The 25,393-nt window shown below is 35.8% G+C and overlaps 1 protein-coding gene across 1 annotated transcript in view; it reads right to left on the bottom strand.

The window, feature by feature from the left end:
• The window catches only part of EPYC (epiphycan), a 36,611-nt gene extending 30,000 nt beyond the window's left edge, over positions 1-6,611 (bottom strand). The window contains exon 1 of the mRNA XM_016215215.2: positions 6,441-6,611. Within this exon, the coding sequence (XP_016070701.2) occupies positions 6,441-6,605 (165 nt within the window). The 5' untranslated portion in view covers positions 6,606-6,611. The remainder of the gene's footprint in view (positions 1-6,440) is intronic.
• Between the last annotated feature and the right edge of the window lie 18,782 nt (positions 6,612-25,393).

Here is a 25,393-nt window from a genome sequence, read left to right as displayed (position 1 = left end):
GAGAAGCAGAAAAATAATGGAGGTGTTTAGTGCCAAAGTTTCTCTGGTTTGGCATGAAAAGAATCTGGTTTAAATTTTACTCTGAAACTTACTAGCTGAATGACCTTGGGCAAAATTCTGATCCTCAGTTGCTCATAAAAATAATAATGGTAATAATAATAATCATGTCTTATTTCAAGGGATAGTTATGAGAATTAACTTAGGTTTGTGGTCTCATAAAAATGTATAATACAAATTCAAACACAAACAAGTCACTGGCAAGTTCTATCAGTCTTTTTTTTCCCTGATAATCTTACATAATTGTATACTTTATTTGCTTCACTTTTTTAAGGTTTTCAACTAGCTTAAACTAAGAATCAAATGGTTTATCACTGTTTTTAAAACAATACGGAAAGTCAACCAGACAACATGTTGAAAGCTCGTCAGCAAAATTCTTCCCTCTCATCCTCTAGAGCATCTTCTATGAAGGATGAAGGGAAAGATTAGCTTTTTTTCTCACCATATCCTGAAAATGATACGTAAGTCAGGTTGACTACAACATTATCAAGTCACTTCTTCTAATGAGATTTTTATATGTAAACCATATGTTAAAAACTTTGAAATATACTGTATATATTGTATAAAATGTCCAAAGTGAGATCCTTTTTATATGTCATTATCTAAACTAAATATTGATTTATATAATAGTCCAAAATTAGTCTGAGTCTACTGAAGTGATTTCTGATGCTACAGGGCGTCAATATACATCATAAAATTATTTCGCATGGCACCATATTATCATGATGATAAGAGAAAAGAAGTCATTGCTCAATTGTTAATTGATACGGCTGCCTTCACTGAGTTCTCTCTCATTCCTACAGGTCCACTAAATTTAATTTTAATTCTTTTGATGAAGCCTATAGCTTCTTCATTTATGAATGATATTTTAAAGCTGAATTTATTTATTTCAATGGAAGCTTTCTTTATAAGGATGATTTTAAACAACCTATCTACTTGTTCTCCATCTGAAAGAGAAAAATGGGCCTTAATTTTAAAATCAACTGTGAGTTATAGAAAAGAAAGTATTCCTCCTTTGAGGAATTTCCTATTTGTCAATTATTATGAATGTGTTTCATTAGCTCTGTTTGTCTATTTGTGAAGGCACGCCCTATCTCATTCCATACCGACTTCAGAAACTTATATGAGGAGATTAGGGTCACAGGAGAGGAAAGTGGGGGAAGCCATAGGAAACCAGGAAAAAATGAGGCAAAAATTAGGCTCCAGAACTCTCAGCAAAATGACCACCACACTAAGTTGCAAGATGTAGAGCACAGAAAAGAAAAAGAAAATCTTAAAAGTTGCAGCCGCCTCTGGCACTGAGGCCTGAGAGAAATGTGCCCTCCACATCCTCACCAAGAACCCTGTGCGATGTCGAAGGAAATCCCTCCACACTGGGCTACAATAATGCAATCAAGTGTGCTCCACGGGCTCTGTAGTACAACATTCTTGATGTTTCTTGATGATTCAGAGGCAGTTCAGGTGCAATTAAGTAGAAGTGATTATTTAAGACTAAAGTAACGCAGTATAGGTGAGCAGAGGTCTAACTGTCCAAATGGGGCCAAGGAAATTTTACAGGAGGAGTGGATGTTCAACTCCTTCAGCAGAGCCACTGGGACCTTTGGTAGGTAAAAGAAATTCTTAATGATCAAGGATAATGGTTTTCTTAGACCTAAGAGAGAGAGACAATCGATAACCCCCAAAGTATGCCATGAAAATGGAAACACCAAGTAACTACCTTGGTCAAAAACACAATCTCAATTTAAGCCACTCAAAGAACACTGAATTTTAAACTATGTAGTTTTCTGATGAATTCTTTAAGGCTAATAGGAAAATGTTGCCCTGGACCCTAGACCACCAAATATGTAATATATGCAGGGTGGGGCAAAAATGGGTTTGCAGGTGTTCATATGGAAAGTAATCAAATAATTAATAAAAAATAATACAAGAATAAATTCTGTGTTTCACATACTCAAAACTGTAAATCTACTTTCCCCCATCCTGTATACATGCTACTATGTAAGTATAAAAAATAATGTACATTTACGTTACTGCCCATAACTTAGATATAGGCGGGAGAGCCCCTGTTCACAATTATTCTTTGAAGTAGTGAGTTCAAGCCATTCTTTCTTATACTAATTAGATAACAGTGAGTTAGCTAACAACAGTGAGTTAGCTAATTACTGGAGGCAAAGTTACTTCTAGTTCACATTATTCAGCGGTTTCCTTTCTCTTTTAGGAGTGTTGGAGCTCTTGGCATTCAGTTCAACTAAAACCAGTATGAAGTCAAAAGGACCATTTGGAAAATGGCAGAAAATGGAGGGAGGCAATGCAATCCTTTATTAATCTGCTGAAGGTTATTTTCCGATATGAGAAGAAAATATCACTATGACTATACACCTGTGCAGTCTTAGTCAAACTCCTTACCTGTTCTTTGTCTCTATATCTTCATCTATTCATTGGAAATGACAATAGTACTTCATAGGGTTTTTTGTATGTGTGTGAGAAATAAAGGAGATAATCCCCGTGAAATGCCTAGAGCAGTGCCTGGCACATACTAAGTGCTCGCTCAGGATCAACCCTTATTCATCAGGAAGCAAAGCAACCTATATTTGGTCTCATGGTTTATAACCCCGCCCTAGTCATTCCACTACAGTAAAGGAAAAGCTCAGAAACATGGCAACAATTTTATGTTATACTAACACGTGTGCCCACTGGGTAATATAGAACATGACGACAGAAGTGCTGGGCTTCAAATCTGTTCCTAACATAGAATCCAGCAGGTCCTGTGTATTCTAGATCATCAGACATCACATGTCGTCAGGCTGGAATACTATTACTGCATATAATTTTCAAAAACAGAAATGTTTTCATGGCTCTTCCCCAACTACTAAGGAGGTAATGAATATACTACCTCTAGTAAAAATCAATAAAGCTCTGTTGAGATTCTAAACCTGAGGAGCAAGGGGTGGTTTGGCTCATTGACCAGATAAACCATTGGTCTCACAAACTCAAGTCTTGCAGCAAATAAATTCAAATTTTGTTTTCAGAAAAAAATGTTTACTTATTACATATTTTACTAGTTTTCTATTGCTGCATAATAAATTCTAGAAACTGAGCAAATTAAAACTATCTATATCCATTTTTTAACTCATGGTTTCTCTGGGTCAGAAATTCAAGGCTGGCCTGACTGAGTTCTCTCTTTAGGTCTCACAAGGTCAAAATTAAGGTGATGGCCAGGTCTGTGACGTCATGTGGAGATCAGGGTTTCTTGTATCTATAAGACTGAGGTCCCTATAAACTTGCTGGCTGTCAGCTTCCCTCAGCATCTAGAAACTTCTGCATTCCTTGCTATGTGGACCCATCTATCTTTAAAGCCAGCAACAGTTTCCCTTGCATTGAATTTCTCTCATGATTCAAATTTTGTCCTTAACTTCAAGATGCTGTTTTAAAGGGCTCATGAGTTTAGGTCTGGCTGACCAAGATAATCTCCTTAAGAAGATTATATAACATAACCTAGTTACAAGAGTGATATCCAAATAAATTCATGATGTTAAGAATTCTAGGTGGCATGGACACACCAGGGGATGGGTCATTTAAGAGGCATCTTAGAATTCTGCTTGTCACATATGTCCAAAGCCTTAAGGATTAATAATTCAAAGCCTGGACCAAAAGGTCTACTCTATTGGTCAAAGATGCCAAGTTTTAGAATTTATAGGAAAGAGACTGGCATTGAAAGCATTGGTCAGTTATCGCATAAATTTACAGTTTAAGAATATAAGTTGTCTTTTCTACAGATAAAATAAATTTTAGGCTAAAACAAGCAGAACCATAATCTTGGTATTGAGGACAAAGAGTGAAGAATTGGATCCCACCATTTTCCATGTGTTTTATTTTCCATCATTTTTTAAAAAATCAACTGTATCCTGTATGAATATATTACCAGTGTTCATTCAAAAATTGTCACATAGGATCAAGAACATGTGTCACGACTGCCCTTAATTTTAAAGATGAGATAAATAATCATACCAGGAGTCACCAGAGTATGAACTTCCAAGGCTGCATTTAAGAAGTTAATGTCCTGAGTACCTACCTATATTTTAGAATCCATTCACATGACTATTGTGAATGGAAAGTCTATTGGCTTTGTTTCATATCTTCCCATGAGGAATTACATACCAGTTTTTGGTTTGTTTGTAAAGCAATTTATATCAATAATTTGTTAATATCTAAGCTAAAGTTCTTTGGAATTTTGTTCTTCATGCCATCTTATCTATCATATTTTTTTTGGATTTTTTTTATCATAGGTGGTGGCTGAATGGGTCGATTGATTTTTGCTATTGGACAAACTTTGTATTTTTAAAAAATTATGTATAGTTTATATCTTCAAATGTGTTATATTATCATAGCACATGTACATGTATATTTTTCTATATAATTTATCTATAAATTGGTTTTATAAATGCGACTTTACCACAAAGGATTGTTAAATCAGGGATGATTATATATTTCAGTCAACCACAGGAATTATCAGTGGCTCTCTGGGGCCCTCAGTTGTTAGGATTTTGAGTTTAGCTAGGCCCATGTGAAAATCAGGGATGTTTGCATGAGGTAAGGGCTGGGGTATGTAAGGATGCTATGGCACATATTTGGTAGAAGTTTGCTATTTAAGAATAAAAGAATACTGAGGGAAGGTTGTATATTAAATTCATCTTTATATAGATATATTTCTTAGCTTAAATTTTTTGGTGGCAGGAAGAATTTCAGAATCTCATGAGAATGTTACAGAGCCTCCCGAGCAGCAAAAGACATCTTGACAGCAAGAAATGGCTTAAAAGAAGTCTGCAGATATAGCTCATTGATGTCACAATTTTGCCTAAGGCAGCCTTGGTTTCAAGCAATATTTCCTCTCTGGTGCATATGGTCTTCTGAAGAGAATTAGCAGTCCTTTGAATCTACTCCCCAGCCCTACTCAAAATAGAGGATGCACTTATGGTGTTCACCAAACCTCTCTGGTCCTATAAAATACTTTTTGGATAAATGACAAATAAATTTACATTGAAATATTTAATTTGGTAGACAGCTTCAGATATGCACTGACATATATATATATATATTTAATATATATGCAAGATGGAAAAAAGGAGCAGGGTAAGTGAGTTAAACACTAGAAAATTTTCTTCTCATACTCTACATTGATGCGTTAAGTTGGAGCTACAGAGAGATTACAGACAGCAAGATTGGTGATTAATGACCATAAATTCTCAACAGAAAATTTCCTTAACATAACAAAGCCATACAGGCAAATGAATCAAACAGTGAATGTTAATAAAGACTTAGAAAATAGGGACATATCCAATGTGTAGAAGAAAAGTGATCTGCTGTGCTGTCAATGCTAAAACTTTACTAAAAAGTGGGAAAGGGAGAGAGAGAGAGTAGGGGTGATATAAAAAAAAATGAAGACAAAAGAGAAAAAGATAAGGGGGGAAATAGAGTAAGGGGAGAAGAAGTGAAAACTATTGTACTGTAAATTCTAATTCTTGTATTTCGTAAGTCATAAAAATAATGAGAATGTTTATATCTTAATAAAGATGTATATAATAGTAAAGATATATCTAAGTTTCATACAATTTAAATATATGCTTTTGTCTAAATATTCCATTTTCTTAGTTTTCCAAAGTAGTTATTCTAAGAAGGCTTACACTTGAACGACTGCCCAAAATATGTTATGATCCTATAATGATGATGTAATTTCCCTTTTGGTTTATTTATACTTAATTAGTTTTTGTCAATGTTGTACATTAATTACACTTCAGCATTTCAAGGTCTGTTTGTTTTCTGATTCAGAAAAATTAATCTGTATTCTTTAGTTATGTAAAAAGCCTAGCATTTAATTAGGAACATGTCATCTCAGATTTATAAAATGTGGGCTGTAACCTTGCCAATGCCTACATTACTGCTGAGAGACAATCAGTCATTTAGGAAAGCACATTTGCTCTTGGAATACCGTGATGTCCCAAACCATTGTCCTTTATATTCTTTTTATTTCCTAATTTATTATAACCTCACATTTTTTCCCTTTACTGCAAACTTCCCAAAGTTCTTGACCATTGCATATGCCTTATTTTTACTTTTCCTTACTGACCATGGCTTTTTCCTCCAGTTTCTCTGTTCTAACATGACAAAAACTATTTTCCCCCCAATTTTGTGAGAAGATATAAAGAAAATAAAGTGAACTGTAAGAAAGCAAAAGAATGTTTCCATGGTAATCTCTAACAGATTGGCATGTTCTGGAGAAAAAGTTCATATGAAATTATTAAGACAGAACATCTCAATTTATAAACAGGAATCTATTTGAAGAGAACAATCCCCAATAATTCCTCATACAATGCTTGTAAGAGTACCTCGGCTTGACCAATAGGCATGTTTTCATAGTTGTATAAATTATCCAGGTCTTCCAAGGTGGCGTCATAAGTTTCTGAGTCATAGTTGATGGTCTCTAAAGTTGGAGCAGTCACAGCAGCATCGAAGATGACAAGCCCCAGAACAAGTCTTGCTAATGCTTTCATTTTTCAAGCTTTCCTAATCATAAAATATTAAAATGCATTAATATTTCATTGATAATAACTTATGAATACTTTTCACTAAACAGGAATGATAGATAAATCAATGTCAACACTGAGGAACTCAAGCTGGTAGCTTTCTTTACATGGATAATTTATAAACATAACACAAGAATTTGTTTGGTTTCTGGTGACTATTGATACCAGATGTTCAAATTAAGGCACAAACCTATCCATTTTTTTACGGTAGATATGGTAATTACAGTGAAATTGATTTTATTTCATAGAGAAACATGGGGAAAATGGGATGCAGAAAGACTGTGATATACTTATTCACAAAAGCCTTTACATTACTAAGCATTAAGATTGTTTCATCAGCTCTGGAATGTGGGGAAGATGGTGATAATGATGATGATAAATGTAACTGTCACACTGTTTTACAGATGAGAAAACCAAGACAGATTTGGCTCTTCATACAACAAAGACTCATAACTGTTTCTTGTACAGTCAAGCCTAGGATCTTTTCAGACAAAATAATAAAGATTCTTTGTCTTTTTACTTTTTTGTTGCCTCTGGGTATTATTAAAATATAGATCATTTAATATATTCATGCATTAATATTTCATGGAATATTTTTCAAAACTTGTTCTTAACTAAATGGAACAGAACAGAAAGCTATTTTTCCTTTAGTCCTTAGTGTTTTATTTCACTGTCTAGGGTTTAAAATCAGCATAATAGGAATACATGTCTAAAAGGCATTAATTGGCAAGATCCCTTAGAGGAGGATTTGTACAGATACAGGACTAAAGAACCTTTTGTTTTGTAATTCTTTAGTAAGCACAATTCTTATTTTCCATGATAACATTATGCTTTGGGGGATATAATCAAGATCTTATGATTTTAATTCTATATGTACTCCTTTGAATATATTTTAGTTTATTTAAAAAAAAATCTCTCATGTTTAACTTTAAGCATTTAAGTTGGGCCTATCAAAACTATTGCCTAGTGATTACCGAGGAAGCAGATTACTTGTAACACTTTTATCAAAGATATCTAATTTTAAGGCTTTGTGTTTTGGATACGCTTCTTGGGCTTACTTTAAAAACAGTATATGGGGTGCTTGTACCTATGCACACGTATCAAAGGGAATTCATGGTAAACATTGCTTTTAAACTTGAATGCGCTGGCAGACCAACTGACCTTCAGTTACTTGAAAGAAAGTCTTTATGAAGCAGGCTTAGGCAGAAGGATATGAAATTCCTCTGAGAATAAGAAGCAGTACAAGGACCTCCTTTTTATCCCCTTCTATGCTTTCTTCAAATAATTTTTTTATTCACACTGGATAAACTAAGCCTCTGTTTTACCTGCCTTTGAAGAGATCTGTGCAGGATCGCATATTTGGAACTGTTCTCTGCAATTACTGACAAAGCCTGAATACAACAGTGTGGTTTGCAAATCTTCCAGGAGCCATGCTCCCATATTCAAATGGGAAACACTAACAGTGGCCACTCCAACCTAAAATCCTTTTATTTCTTGTACATTTCTGGCAACTTGCATTGTTCAAAGAAATTATGCACTTGCTGTTTCTTTCTCTCGCTTCACACTCTGTCTGTATTTGGTCATAAAGGTCTACTATTAGAGCTTCCCTGCATTTGGCATATCCCCTAAAGCTTCCAGCAATAAGGAGATCTGTGTGAATCTTAGAAATAGGAAGAACATATATTCATGTTTAGTTAAAAATATAGATTTCTTCCTTCAAGTAATTTTATTAGTATCTAATGTAGTGTCTTTGTTGAAACTTTGAAATTGTTGTCCACTTGACTCTGTTTCCTGATATTTTGAAAATGCATGCTTATATAAAATTTTAAAATATACAGCTCAAAAAGGCATTCTAAATGCATGATTCTAGTATGACCACTGTATTTTTTAAACACCTGAGATCTCATAATTTTCTTTTGCATAATATTTCAATCAATAACAATCAATAGTGCCTGCCTGTGCTGGCAAAGAATGTGGTCTGTCAGAGCACTTCATTTAAGAAATATATTGGAAACTGCTGCAATTTTATTGGCATTTGTCATGACTACTAAGATCAACCATTTTGCTGTATGTTATTAAATCCTAAGCTAATTCATATTTTTGGATTTTCCAAGAATAATATAAATATAGGAAAACTAAACTCCATCCATTGAATCAAAGTTCACCATGAGATATTAAAGCAAGTTGAATTATTTTTTTAAAGGTTGTTATAGTAGGAAAAAAAGTCTCTAGCCCAAGAAGAAAGCAAGTGTAAAAACTTACCTTTGGCTCCTACTTGGTGAAATGGCATGAAGTGACTGAGGACACAGAGCCAGTGGTATTTGCCCCTGACCAATGGTTGTGAATTCTGGTCTGTGGGAGGTGGAATTTGTAACACTCAATTTTCTGTTTGGAAAAGCTAACCTTGAGAAATGCTTCTCAGTCTTTAAAAACCCCAAACTACTTTATAGTCACTCAAATGAAGCAGTAGAATCCAAATTACATAGTATGTAAAGCTCTTGAAATTATGTTAAAGGAGCTGTAATTGCCAATGTGTCACCTTAAAATTTTTAAATGGAAAAAAGTTTGGTTTTGACATATCTCATCTATAACAAACTCATCAATTAATAAATTAATATATTCAGTGATATTATACATACATATTTCAGAAATATTCTAATAAGAAATCATTTTCCTAAATCTTGCATGTCTTGAATTGCTTTCTTATTCATTGAAATTCAGTAAATGTTGCAGACTTACCTGTTTAATCTTGGGTAAGTAAACAATGATATATATCCAAATTATTTGGATTGTTTAGAATGCTTTAAGAGCAATTAAACAATGAACCTTTTGCATGAATATTTTCAAAAAAATATGTCCAGAAATAATCATAAATATGATCTGAGTGTTTTGTGGGGAAAAGTTTCATTTTCTTCTCTTTTATCTATCAGAACCAAACTAATCAAATTACATTAGAAAACTTTCTTCCAGAGTATGAGATTTATTTTAGGTTCTTGGAACCTGACATGGTTTGTGAAACTGACTTAGTTACAGGTGTGAAGATAAAATGTATTTGAAATAAATTTCCACTCTTCACTTCCGTACACACTGCAAACATTTAGAGAAGAAGGAAACTTGCATTTTGTATTCTGCTGGGCTTTAGGTCAATCTGCATGCCTGCCTCTTACCCATGCAGGCATCAGGAAGCCCCACCATGGCCAGAAGTGAACACTATCAAATTCTAAAGCAGGCTTGGTCCTGGGCAAACTGCTAGAGTGACAACTTTCCACTTTCCTTTTTTTTTTATTGTTCAGAACTTTACAGAGGTCCCCCTTTTTCCCCATTGACCACTTCCACCCACATTCCTTTCGCTTCCCTCCCGTCTTTGCCCATCTATATAGGGCACTCTGGGTCATTACCCCCACCACCCACACATCCTTTCCAAGGACTTGTCCCCAGTGTGCATTGTTTTCCTCTGGGCCAATTTTATCTGTAACAGAAGCAGTGACACTAGGTAAAGTACAAAGCCTACCAAGACTTCTCAAGCAGGAGGGAGGCCGTCTTGGAGGCAGGGACTTCTCCCTGGCATGTCACCACATTATCTAGGGGCTACTTTCAGAAATGATTCCGAAAAGGGGCCTGAATCTGAGTTCCTTTGCTGGCTCTGTTTAGCAACAATGTCTCCACTATGCGTTAGGTGATTTTATATATTGTTAACTTTCTTAACACATTCTCAATGAGTGTGATTATCAGTATTCACAAATGAGTAAACTGACACTCAGATGTCAGATTACCCAGTGTCACATCTGTCACGAAGAGAAAATCAAATCAGGTCAAGTTTCCAGATGTTACTGAGCCCATCTGAGGGTTATAGGTGAAAGTGGTTTCTCTCCATTTCTTAGATTTTAAGGCTATTTACCTGTAGCTAGTTTTTAGGCTCTTTCAGATGCTTTAGAATTAAAATAAGTGAATACATATCCATGAAAATACCCAACATCTCTTCCCCTTCCTGCATTATTTCATCGAGTCCTCTGCACGTTGTCAGAGAGGTGGACCTACCTAGTCCCTTGCTTTCTGGAGGGTTCTGGCTCAACCTGTAAGACTCTATGTCCAGAAATAACACTTATACACTATCCTTTCACACTCTGGCTGAACTTGTAAGATTCTATTTCCAGGGCTAACACTTCCACACTATCCTTTGAACCTTTGGTGTTTAAGTGATGTCTTCCTTGGGCTGCCGAACACTCTTTACTAATGCAGTCGCGTTGTGACAACTGAGTAACAAGTTATTTATCTTAATATAAGATTGAAAGCACACATGATCATTCCTGAGATTTTTTTTCTGAATAAATAAGCCTTTCTTCTTTATAACAATGGACAATTTAAAGAATCATTTCTCTTGATTTTATTTGAACCCTCTCCAAAATTTAAAAATCTATTTTTAAAGGTAGGAGTTCAAATTTGTAACAATCTCACGAGGACCTAATCTCTGTTGAACGGTCAGGAAGGATTAGTTACCAGTTCCAGCCTTTCTTATCCCTGGTAAATATCTCCTAGTTTCATGATAATTTTCTTAATAGCGAACCTGGTTATCGGACACCCTCAGGAGATCAGTTTTAAAACTAGTTGGATTATTTAGTAAATGAGGCTGTGTGGTTTTATTCTTTAAACCCCAAACATGTTACAAACCTTTTTGGCTACCACTCTTTACAAAATTAATTAAATACAATCCTGCTTGCCTAAGCAGAATTAATTTCAAACAGAATGGTCCTATCTTGACGATTGCCTTCTCTCTGCTCTGCAGCAGTGGGGAGCAGAGGGGAGCAGTCACCCTGACAGTTCACTACCGTCTGCCCTTGTCCCCAGCCCAAAAGACCACATCTGCAAGAGCTGTAGGAGAGGATAGATATCCCACCCAACTGATCATAAGAAATAAAACTATTGCCTGAAATGATTAGCGAAGTTCCCATGAAGAATCCCCATGTTGCCTCAGAGACCTACTCATGAGAAATCCAAAACTGCAGGACTTCCAGCATCACCACAGGCTCATCCACACTGTGTGGTCTGTAACCTCCAATCTTATCCAACCTCCTCCCCCAAACCTTCTAAGCGCACTCTGCAAGCTGAAAACTTTCCTTGTCCTTAGCTTCTTTTTGGAAAGTTTCCCTTTGCTTCCTTTACTTTACAAGACTCTGGCTGTCTCCTGACAAAGGTTTTCTACTGCAGTCCTTTAATGTAGTGGCTGTTTTTTCTTCTTTCTGCACCTAACTCAAAGATGGGGGGATTTTTATTTTTATTTTTTTATATTTTGCTCTACATATTTTCTCTCTTTTTTTTAAAAAATATATCTTTATTGATTTCAGAGAGAAGAAAGGAGAGGGAGAGAGAGAGATAGAAACATCAATGATGAGAGTCATTGATCGAGCCCACAGCCCGGGCATGTGCCCTGACCAGGAATCGAACCCCGATCGCCTGGATCCCAGGTCGACGCTCAACCGCTGAGCCACGCCCAGCCGGACAAAACATATTCTCTTTCAAACAATTTCTTCTCTTTATTCTTTCAAAAACATCATCCCACTCTGAAACTCATCACATTTGGCTTGGTTGCCTACAGACTCTGCTGTCACCACCTGCTTGGCTCTTGGTGGCTTCCACCCCTGGAGCACTCACACCCTCTGCTCAGGCCCAGTCATCACTCCCAGTGAAGCCAACCTCCACTTACATGATCCGTCTGTCATGGTGACCTGGGAGTTGCTTTAATTTTTTCATGTGAAGTCTCCACCTTCTTATCCACCCACCACCATTGTCATTCGCTTTAGCTTGTCGTCACCAGGTAAAACAACTCTACTAGTGTAGTATTATTATCATTTTTCTTTTTACCTCATGAGACCTTCATTTTCTAGACTCCATCACTTTTTCAAAATACATTAAATCTCCTATCTTCAAATCCCTCCTTCCCTTTAGATTTGATAGACTATTATCATAATTACTTCCTTTCAAGCACTTTCTGCTCTCTTTTTCCTTCTATCCTGCCTGGGAAAGCCTCAACTTTTGTTGAACTCGACTTCCAACTCTGTACTCTCCTAAACCTGAGCAGCCTGTATATTACTAGTGAAATCACACATAATGATGACTGGCATCACTTTAAATTCTTAAAGAGAATTTCCAATCCCAGCCAACAGATTTACTATAGTTCTCAGGTCAATTCCCTTCCTAACACTCTCAGATGATTATTTTACAACATTTCTGTCTTCAAACCTCCTATATTCTTTTTCACTGAAAGTCATCAGAGTGATGGTAGAAGTCATCAGAGAAATACTCAATAAACTTTCCACTATCAGGTCCTCCTGCACTTGTATGCATCTCGTTTGCTTGCCCTTCCGTGCAAGAAGTTTCAATTCCCCCAGTGTTGCCTAAGGTCATATTCCCTTTCCGGCTTCTCAAGGCCCATTGTTCTTTAATTGCCTCCTCCCTCTCTCTGTCTCTGTGAAGTCAACTCTACCTGCGGACACACATGCTCTGGGAAAAGGCCACCAAGGCATTCTCTGTAATGCAGTGAATTGAATGAAGGTCCGTCCATAAAGACATAGTTTCTTAGTATCTGTGAGAGCACAAAAATCTATCTGAAGACCTACAAATCCTCCAATTTTGACTTCTGATATTATGCCTCATCTTTAAAAATCAATAGCGTTTGGACTCTACATTTTCACCCTCTTACTAGTTCATTGTCACATACCCCTTTTCAGAAAAAGTTCCCAAACAACTGGTATAACTTGGCTATTTCCTCTTGTTCCGTTCCCATTGCTCTTTATTCCAGTGTGAGCTACGTATAGGTAATTTTCTGGCTGTGTCTGAATGGCACTCCCAGCAGCCAATCTTGGTTTCACTGTGATGGTTCTCCTACCTCACATTGGTAGAAGGCTATGCCTTCTCAATGTTTTTCTCAGTCTATTCTTCCTCTACACAGCCTCTAAATTTTGGACTGCCTCTGGTTTTAGTCTAATTTTTAATTTTTCTCTATTTATTCTTTCTGCTTTAGTGACCTTGTCTGTTTCCATGCTAAACTTACAATAAATCAAGAATAATTTTAATAATAGCTAACATTTTGCATGCTCACTATGTGCCTGGTGTTGTTTATGATCCTCACTTTTGGGAGAGGAAACTAAGGTCAAGGGAGGTTAAGTGACTTCAGCTAGTAAGAGGCAAAGCCAAAGTCAAAGCTGAGGCCATCTGGTAGCAAAGCCCAAGTTCTTTACTGCAGCATTGAACCACCACCTTATATTTAAATCTTCCAGCTTTACTGCTCCATTGACTCAGTGCATTCCGACCTGCTGATTCTTAAATGCCATTAACTACATAGAGCTGGACGTCTTCACTTGGACGTCTAATTGGAAAATCACAATGTCCCTGAAATAATGGCCTTGGACCCCTCCCTACACTTTGTTCTTCCACTCTTTGCTTTTTATCAAGTGCTGTCACATTTCTCTAGTTGGCTCTAGCTCAAAACCTTAAAATCATCAAAAAATGTCTTCCATTTCCCTGATGTTTTTCTTCTATCCCATCTATCAAAGGAAGTGAGTTCTCCTTCAAATATATCTCATCCCACCATCCTTTCTCACCTGAACTACTAAAAAGCATACTACTGGGTCTCCTGGCTTCCTCTTTCATGTTTCCATTATCCACTCCTCAAACACCAGAGGTTACTTAAATTGTACATACTAAAACTCCACGTTTTTCCATCGAAAACATTCAGTCACTTCATATCTGTCTTTGAACAAAATTAAAACATCTAGGCCATGTCCTGGAAGCTCCCTCTCAGCTAGAGCCCACCTGCTTCTCCGGCCAGAGCAAGGCCCCCTTCCTCTGCTACTGTGCTATCGTCACGTGCACGACTGTTCTGCTTTTGAATTGCACCGAGTCATTGTTTCTTCAAAATGTTGCCCTTAATATTATTGCCACTTATTTTGGAATGGCTGGCTCACTTTTTAAACTGTTTAAGTTCTGTGTAAATATCACCTCAAAGAAGCTTTCCCCCGCCCCCTCCTTAATAAAGTAGACCCTCTCCCTTCCTATTACACTCTTCTGTCTCACCACATTTGTTTTTTCATAGAACTGGCCATCATCTGTTATTATATTTTTCTTCCTATATATGTCTCTCCTGGTTGATGCATAAACTTTATTGGTCATAGTCACAGTTGCATCCTCAGTGTTCTAAAAGACTCCTTGGTCCACAATTGGTGCAACATTTTTTGAATGAATGAATCAATTAATGATTTACTGTATGAATCCAATGCATAGTAATTTAAAGTAATGTTTACTTAATAAATTCTTATTTTCTTGGGCTATTCAGAGATTCATAAGACTTACACTTGCAATAACTGGTTCTTAGTTAACCTGTTAAATTAATTCTCTTTTTAATTACTTTTTTTCTCTTCTAGATAACTACCAATCATTCTGGGGACACTTTTCAAGCCATTGCCCATGTGTTTCTTACAACAGGTTTTATGTTTATTTGTTGCTGAGGCTTTCATGTACAAAAATATATGGCATGGACTTTGATGAGAATCTGAGAATTTCATACCATTCCAGACTTCTTCCAGATGGAACTATAGAAAAATAAATACCAAACTGACTTAGTAAAAAGGGAATTAATTGGCCCAAGAAACCAAAAAGTACATGTTTCTCTCTTTCCAGAGAATTTCCCTTTGGGAGATGCCCTTCTCAATGGGTTTTCACAAAGAAGAGGTGACTACGTTTCCTCCATATCTTACATCTGTTCACTTTAAAGTCTAGAGGTTTCTTTCTTATAGAAACCCAAGAAAATATTTTCCTTTGTGCTGTTAATTCTGATTAAAGCACATGTTCATCACTCAAAACAGAAAAATGGGTTTGGGAGAATTCAGTGTCTGTTTCACCGAATTCTCACCTCATTCGAGGCTCTGCTCAAATGTTACCTCTTCAGTTTCTCTTTCCCTGACCACTCCATCTAAAAGAAGACCAACTTCCCAGACAGCATGGCTCAGCGGTTGAGCATCAACCTAGGATCCAAGAGATTATGGTTCAATTCCCGGTCAGGGCACATGTCCAGGTTGCGGGGCTCGATCCTCAGTCGGGGGCGTGCAGGAGGCAGCCGATCAATGACTCTCTCATCATTGATGTTTCTATCTCTCTCTCCCTCTCCCTCTCTCTCTCTGAAATCAAGAAAGCACTAATTTTATATGTATATAAAAGCAGTGGAGACTGTTTCCCAGGGGAGACTAGTAAAAGAATAGAAAATGATCATGAGTAGCAAAAATTCTTGACGTTAATACATGAACTTTCTGAAAACTATTCGGCTAAGCTGAAGTTTCTTTTGCCGAGTTTCTGATTCTTAGCTGTCTGCCAAATTAATTCAATGTAAGATAACAAATAATTGATAAACAACATGTTATGGTAGAATCATTAAATTTCTGCTTTAAGTATAACTTATGCTTTCCATATCATTTTCACCTTACCCATGATTAATCAGTAATAATTAAAATAACTACTATAGAAACCATGAGTGTTTATTTTATCATTATAATTTGGACTTTGAAATGTTACTTTTTACATGACCTTTTTATGTTGCATTTTTTGAAAGCTTATTATTTTGGTGTAAATTATACTTGTTCACCTTTGTAAAAATCCAAGAACTATAATTGTTTTGAGAAAAAAGAAAAATAATCACCTAAGTACTCAACACTCAAAATGTTACTGCATCTCTATGTATAAAAAGAGATGATGTAAATAGACGTAAATAATATTATAAAATATGATGTTATATATTTTATAAAAATATTTAACTCTACTTATATTTAATATGAGAAAAATTTACTGGAGTTGGTAAAGTCGAGTAGATATTTCATCATAAAAAAATGTTAGTTCAAAATTGCCTAAACATTAATAATTGTGAAAGACATTGAGTCAGATAAATTTAAAACATTTCAAATTTATCTCTGCTTATATACATTTGCATTTTACCCACGTTCCAATTTTGTTATGTTTTTACTTTGTAGGGATTAACAATTCTCCTTTCATCTGAATGTGATGCCTTTGCAATTAATCTAATAACAGGAAAGGAGCAAAAGGAAGGCCCAATATTACAGACATCCGTTTGTGCAGCTTTGCCAGGAAGCTTCAGTTTAACGTTCCCCAGGATGCCACCAGTCTGTTCCTCGCAGATCGCTGGGGGGAAGGGACTGGACAGGGGAAGCACAGACTCATGCCCAGTGAAGTCTGGGTGAAATAGGGAAGGTACTTGTCCGTCAGTCACACCTGGGAACAGCTCATTGGCCAGACTTGGTGTGGCTGCTGCAAGCAGGGGAAGATTTGAAATATTTAATCTCCTGAAAAAAAGTTCTCTCTCTTGTGTTTTCAGGACTCAGGACTCTTGGTGCAAGGACATGCTCTCTTGGCTCCCCTGCATTCACCCACATGTCTCACCGCCCTGTAGACCCCACACAATGGACTAATAAACTGCAACTAGCCTGATGCTGTGCTGGACCCGATTCCAACATGGATGGAAACTTTCGACTCTGACTCTGCTTCTAGCTTTACTGGAAGGATGTAGTTCCATGGAAGTAAAGCTCTCTACCACATCCCATCCTCCCATGGGGGCCTCTGGAAATGCTTATTCCAGCAGCACCCCCAAAACTCCACTCCCAGTAGCAACAGAGAAAGATCATCCATGCTTTTCTCTGATAACAAATGTACACTATTTGCTTACTTTAGCAACATACTTTAAGGAGTTTTAATGTCTTCTGCACTTTAATTACATATCATCACACATTTAATCTTCACAACAACTTTATGAAGTAGTTACTATTATTAATTTTACCAAGATTATACCCCTAAAAATTGTCAGAACTGAAATTATAACGTATAAATTTGGATCCAGACCATTCTCTTTGCCCCATTATACAAAAACTTTGCTACTGATGTTTGACCTTAGGTATATACACACAATGGTATTTAACACTAATGATCTACTCTATTCCCCATGCCTGCCTCATTTTTTGAATGTACAATTTTGATACAACTCTATTTTTTAGCTCTATTCATTTTCAAATTCCATCCCCACACCCCCCAAATCGCATGTGTTATATTCCATGAGCTTTTGCATGTTTGAAAATGTCTGTGAACTTTTAACTCTAAGGACAAAAAGTTTGGTAGGATATTCTTGGGTCACCTTTTTCTTAGAACATTGAGACATTGCTTCATTGTCTTCTGGCACTGAAGATTACAGTGGAAAAGTCTGAAGCTAGCCTAATTATTTTCCACTGTTTAGTTCACTTGCTTTCCCCTTTGGAGGCTCATAAGATGTTTTCTAGACCTTGAACATTGGTAACATTAACAAATGATGACTTGGCCTTTACAGTTCTGTATCAATCTTTCCAGGAGAGGAAGGTACATTTTTACTTGCAGATTAATTGCTATTCTTAATGTCAGCACAAATCTTTTCTAGTTTATTTTATTATTTTCTGTATATTTTCTTAATCCTGACATTTTTCAATTTATAATAAATATTTTGAAATATGCCCAAAGGAAAATTAACAAAAGTCTGCTGTCCTGCTGTCCGTGGGAAGCCTGTGTACAAGAGCATTCCCTGACCTAAAGAAAGGGCAATCAGACAATTCCAGCCCCCTCTAGCCTTTTTGTCTCACAAAAGGGAGATTTTTAAAAGAAAGATGGGGCAAGAAATGCTTCTGAAGATCACATCCCAGGAACTCCAGTCTATTAAAAATCTAAGATTTAATCATGAGAGCACAGAATGCTTACCTTCCCCAACACCTTAGCACCACATCAACAGGACTGCAACATAAAAATAACAGATTACAACTGAGAGAACTTCAAGCCACAAACTCTACTTAAGATGCAGTTCTTAGGGAAACCCACAGAAAACGAAGCAAAAAGTTTAACAAGGAAACTAGAGAAAACTGAAGCTTCTAATATAAAACCTCACACTAAAAACTTATTATCTTAGTGTCTGCTACTCAACACATTATGCCCAGATTTCAATAAAAAATTGAGAAGCAGCATGCTAAAAGGCAAGAAAAAATCCTGAAAAGACAAAGTAAGCATCAGAACATGACTCAGGGCACATTTTAGAATTATCAGATAGAGAATTTAAAACAATTATGATTACTATGTTAAGAACATTAATGTGAAAAGTAGACAATTTGTTAGAACCAATAAACAATGTAGGCAGAGATATAGAAACTCTAAGAAAGAAACAAAATAATTTTATAGAAATCAAAGACACTGTAATAGAAATAAAGAATGCTTTTGATGGGCTCATCAGTAGATTGAACATAGCCAAGAAAAGAATCAGTGAGCCTGAAGATATGTCAGTAGAAACTTCCATAAGTGAAATGCAGACTGAAAAAAAAATATTAAAAAAAACAGAATATTCTAGAACTGTGGGACAATTACAAAAGGTGCATTATATGTGTAATGGAAACACTAGGAGAAGAAAGAAAGGAATAAATGTTTGAAGTAATAATAACAGGATTTTCCAAAATCAATAACACGTACAAAATTACACATCCAGATAACACAGAGCAAGATAGATACCAAAAATCTACCTTAAACATATCATTTACAAACTGCAGAAAAGCAAAGGCAAAAATAAATTCTAGAAAGAATCCTTACAAGATGTAGGAAACTTCCCTGTTTAGAGGAACAAAAATAAGAATTACATTGAACTTTTTGTTGGAAACCATGCAAGTGACAAGGAAGTTGAGTGAGATATTTAAAGTATTGGGGTAAAAAATCAAATCCTAGAATTATGTATTCATTGATGGTATCTGTTCACATGAAGTAGAAATAAAGACTTTTTCAGACAAACTGGGGAAATTTGTCAGCAGTAGATCTGCCTTGCAGCATGGAGGGACCTGGAGAGTATTAAGCTAAGTGAAATAAGCCCGTTCAAAAAAGACAAGTGTCACATGATCTCACTCATATGTGGAATCTAATGAACAAAATAAACTGATGGATAAAATAGATACAGAGACATAGAAGCATGGAACAGACTGAGGGATCTCAGAGAGAAGGGGGGTGGGTGGCAGAGATAGATTAATGAAAGAACTTCTATGCATATATGCATAACCCATGGACACAGACCATAGTATGGTGAAGGCCTGGGTGGGGTGCGGGGTGGAAGGGAGTAATGGGGGGAAAAAGGGGACATCTGTAATACTTTCAACAATACAGGTAAATTAAAAAGAAGAAACTTTTTAGAGAGAAGGAGAATGATATAGGTCAGAAACTGGAATCTACATGAAGAAGAAAAGCGCACAAGAGGAGTATAAAATATAATCTTCATTTCTCTTATTCTTAAAGTATTTAAAAGATAATGGTTTGTTCAAACTAATGATAGCAACAACATCTTAGGTATTCACATTACCTAACAGAGCACAATATAGCACATAGACAAATAAAATGAATGACAGCAGTCCTGTAAGGGGTAAGAAGGAGGAGTTCAGAATACTCTATAGCAGTTTTATTCATAATTGCCCAAACCTGACTCAATCAAGACATCCTTCAAAGGTGAGCTGAGGCACATTCGTACAATGGGGCATTACTCATAAATTTAAAAAACTGAACTATCAAGCCACAAAAACACTTGGAGAAAAATTGAATATATATTGCTAAACGAAAGAAGACAATCTTAAAAGTCTACACATTACATGATTCCAACCATATGACATTTTTGAAAAGACAAAACTATAGAGACAGTAAGATCAGTGTTTGCCAGGCATTTAGAGCGGGTTGGTAGGGTCAATAGGTGAAGTACGAGGGATACTCGGGGCGGGAAACTATACACGACACTGTAATGACAGATACATGTAATTATGCATTCATCAAAACCCATAGAGTGAACAACACAAATAGTCAATCTTAATGTAAACTACAGACTTTAGTTAACAATAATGAGTTAATATTAGTTCATTAATTATTACAAATGTTCCACACTAATGCAAGGTATTAAGAAATGAAATATGCCCATGGAAGGGAGAGGGTAATATGGAAATCTCTGTACTTTCTGCTCAATTTTTTTTTTTAATCTAAAAGTGTTCTAAAAATTAATATTCGGTCTTTTCATTTCACACCAATAAAAAAAGTCAATATATTTATTGACTTGCTAATATGACTATTTTTTAATGTACTTAGTACATCCCAAGCACTGTACTTTTGTCATATGTCCTTGTGGAATTCTTCTGATGTAGTGAGAACTGAGACTAAATATACAATAATGATACTAAATAGGAACAGATCATTTTAAAATGGTAACTATTATTATGGTTATAGTGCTACAGTTACTACCTCTAATTATGGATGGGCTCCTGCATTCATCTTTAAGGATAACCCACACACTGTGTATATCATATACATATTTGAGAAATTTTTCCTCTTTTAATAAATATTTTTTGCTAAAGGAAATCATTTGAAATCAAAAGAGGGTTTTATGCCTGGCCAGGCATGGCTCAGAGGTTGAGCATCAACCTGGGATCCAGGAGATTGTGGTTCAATTCCCGGAGTCAGGGCACATGTCCAGGTTGTGGGCTCGATCCCCAGTCAGGGCTGCGCAGGAGGCAGCCGATCAGTGACTCTCTCATCATTGATGTTTCTATCTCTCTTTCCCCCTCTCCCTTCCTCTCTCTGAAATCAATAAAGATTTGTTTAAAAAAAAAGGGGAGTGGGTTTATCAGAGCAGGAATTGTATCACACAGTACATCTGTAATGTTCTTAGTACAGAATATTTTCTGACTTTTAATTTTATAGTTTACACACCCATAAAAATGCCAGCAGTCTTAGTGTTTTGCTTCCAAGTTTTTTAATTCTGATGTTTGTTGGCTTTGTTACAATTAACAAATATCTAGTCTTCTCTTGGCTGAAGGTACCTCATGTTGTCTAACCTGGTTAAATCACTTGTTCTGAATTGAATAAGTTAATTCATGTACTTGTTTACAAGATGATATGTTTTTCATCTTGGCTTTCACAGCTGGTGTAAGTGAATAGGCTTTTTGCTCTAAGCTTGTCCCTGATCCCAAAACATCATCCAACTTTCACTCTTTCTAGACCTCCCCTATTCATTCTATTCTGGAGTTTGCCACTGAGGACAGCATTCAATACAGCTATTATTAGTTGCTGCTAAGTTTTTCTCTCCTTGTCATATAAGTGTCCCAGTTACAGTCATTTTTTAGACTTCAGTTTTTTAATTACATACTTGCCAAAATTAACAAATAGATAATAAAAAAGAAAACATACCAAAGAAAGAGAACTAAAATGATATTTTAGTAAGTTTATTAATATGTGATGAACTATTTGTAAAAACAACTATATGTGGTTTATTGGGTATTATGGACACCAAACCTAGAGAATTAATTCTATTGTCTTTTTATTACAATTTAAAACATCATGTAAATAGCTCAGACTCAGAAAGGCTTCTCTTGTACAAGAGAAAACACAGATCTGTTCAACAATCAGGAAACTTTTCCATTTAAAGGACTATAGAATTTATATTTCTACTTAATTCACTGGGTCTAAAGTTTTTTAAAAATTGTTTACAGCACATCATTTTATACAATTACTATTAAAAATTATCTGATAATATTGTTATCCAAACAAAACAAAGAATCTTTCTTGTACTTAGAATTAAGTAAAACGTCATCAATGTAGGCAAGATGTGTTTTCTGATATGGCTTAGTGTCTTTCCAACCTCACCTTATTCTGTCCTGTTATGTTTCTTACTCACCAAAGCCAATCGCATTAGTCTTTCACTGCCTCCAAGAAACCAAGTTCTTTCCTTCCTCTCACAAAACACCACTGATCATTTTTGTTTCCTAGAGGCCTTCATGAATGACTCCTCCAAACTAAAATTCCTACTATTTTTATTATTAGCCTCCTTAGCATACTGCTTTAAGTTTCCATATTTCTTATTACATATTTAGTGTTTATTTATTACTGAATTTAATTTCCATGAAAATGGAATTCCATAGGGGTAAAAATCATGTTTTTATTTTTCCACATTTTGCTAACCACTGTCTAGCTCTGTCTCTAGAATAAAACAGGGCTCCAACCAATGCTTGTTATAAATAGAAAACATAGCTTCAAAATTTATATCGTATGGCCTTTTAGGCCATTCAGTTTCATTGAATCCAATTAGTATAGAAATACATAAGATCCAGTTAAAATGCAGGGAGGCCACCTGGGTCACTGTTTCCTTCTTTGGTCAAAGCGTTTCTTGGTGGAAACAGTACTTGGTGCTGGTGATTACTCAGCACATTTTGTGTCAGCTATGAGCTGTGCGCCACGTACTGAACACTTGGTTGCATGAGGCACTGCTCTAGCCACTCAGTGGGCGATTATTCTCCGCTTTCCTAACTTTTAGCCTACTCAACATTTCATAAGACCCACCCTTTCTTCATTCAAGAAGTCTTCACTCAGTCCTGATATGCCAGTCACTCATGAGTATTAGAGAATAAAAATTAATGAACATGCTAAACTCCAAGCTGGAGAGGTTGAAAGAAGAGAGCAGAGGGACTGTGATGACAATTCTAAACTCTGTGTGTATCTGTATCCCATTCTGTATGAATGTATGTACATACACATGTGCATATGCACACATACTTAGAGTGCCCCCCCCCAAAAGTATACACACTTTAACCTCTGATAGCTCAATTGATATTTCTTTCTTTTCAGATTTAACCCACTGGAATTAAAAATGGGTTAAAAGTGTGTATATATTTTGGGGGGATACCCTATATACAAAAGGCAGGAGAGAAATACACTAAGATTTTAATAATGTTTACCTGCATGTGTTAAAATTACAGATGATACCATTTTTATTTGTTTTATACAATTTCTATTTTTCAAAATTATTGCTTCATAAATTAAAAAAGTGTTATCTGTCCAATCTTTACCAGCTCTAGGTAAAATATCTATTGAACTATGCTACCTGGGAAAGATAAAGCTCTTTAAATTAATTTTTATAATTATAATTTATCATAGTATTCCTATCAAATTAAAATCAAAACTGTCAATTATAAATTATTTTATCAATATTATTGATTACTATATCAAAAGCAAATGTGATGTTTTACTTTCCTGTTTGATTTACTCTATAATTATATCTCTCAATTACTAGTTAGTGTTACTAGATTTAACAATTAAAAATACAGCACACCAAATGAAATTTGAATTTCAAATAAATGACAATTTTGAAGTGTAAGTATGTCTCATGCAATACTTGGGATACAGTTGTACTAAAATAAAAGTGCTCATTGTTTGTCAAATTGAGTGTTTTGTATTTTACTGTCAAGCCTAATTATTTCAGAACTTGAGCAGAAAAAAGGAAGAGTGGATCTCTTCAAACCCCAACATATCATGACAAAGTTTCCTCATAGAACCTTCAAATCTCTAGAGTGGCAGGGAATTTAAAGGTCATCTAGGAAAGTGAAATGTAAAATACTTAAATACCTCTCATGGCATAGTCCGGTGAGGTTTCATTGAAGGAAACTGCATTTAAATCAAGTAGAACTGGGAGCATGTGTGTAGAGCCTGGGTCAGTGGCGTGGGTCAGGTGAGGTTTATTTATCCTTTGAAATCTAAGGTGATACCCTTGAAGTTGCTTGAGATCTTAAAGTCATGTGCAGTTTCAAGGTATAGTGGGAGCCTAGGATTTCTGAAACTATGAATGAAGAAATTTCTTTGGTTTACAATGGCCAGAATGAATCAGCATGTAACATAAGAAGCTGTCATTTATGGGTTCTCTTATAGTAGGCTATTTTGAGCAGGTTTGTGAGCAACACCTTGCCATAAGTGTTAGCAATGCACATGATCTAAGTGAGGGTAGGTGTGAATGCCCCCTATATCAGTAAGGGCTCTCCAAAGAAGCGGAACCCAGAACCGATAATCCTGCAGAGATTTGTTTTAAGGAATTGGCTCACAGAGTTGTGGGGACTGACAAGTCCAAAATTCCCAGGGCAAGCTAGCAAATTGGAAATTCAGGCAGTAGATGATGGTGTAGCCTTGAGTCTGAATTTTGTAGGGCAGAAAGACAAGCTGCATTCTCAGGCAGGATTTTATATTACACTCCTGAGGCAGAATTTCTTTGTGCCTTGGAAACCTCAGTTTCCCTCTAAAAGTCTTCAAATGATTAGATGAGTCTCATCCACATAATCAAAGGTAATCTCTTTTACTTAAAGCAACTGATTGTAGACTTTTATCACATTTATAAAATACCTCCACAAAAGCATCTAGACTAGTGTTTGACAAAACAACTGGCTATGATACCCTAGCCAAGTTGACGTGTAAAATTAATATCGCACCCCTTTATGGCTGATATTCGTTTGAAGGTTTCAAAGCATTTCATTCCTAACATAGGGTGAAGAGACTTGGCCTTGGAGTTGGATGGATCAACATTTGTTGACTACGTAATCCCGAAAAGCTCATTTAATCTCTCTTTACTTCATATTATTGTTCTGCAAAACAGGAAAAACAATGCACTTATAGCATTAATATGAATATTGTATATTTAAGTATATATTGTATGTAAAAGTGTATAGCATGATTATTAGTGCACAAGAAGCTTTGAAAAATAGCAATTTTTGTTTACATTGATAGTTATTATTATTGTTGTTATGTTATAATTTGCAATCAGCTTTATTAGAATTACTGCTATCTTTTGGGTTGTTTACCTAGATATCCAAGGAATGCTGACATTCTGCCTTGAGCACTATCCTTCCTGGTAGATT

The sequence above is a fragment of the Miniopterus natalensis genome, chromosome 2 (genome assembly GCF_054644295.1).
Source record: "Miniopterus natalensis isolate mMinNat1 chromosome 2, mMinNat1.hap1, whole genome shotgun sequence".
NCBI lineage: Eukaryota > Metazoa > Chordata > Mammalia > Chiroptera > Miniopteridae > Miniopterus > Miniopterus natalensis.
The sequence above is the reverse complement of the archived record's forward strand: the minus strand, read 5'-3'. Positions and strand labels throughout refer to the sequence as shown.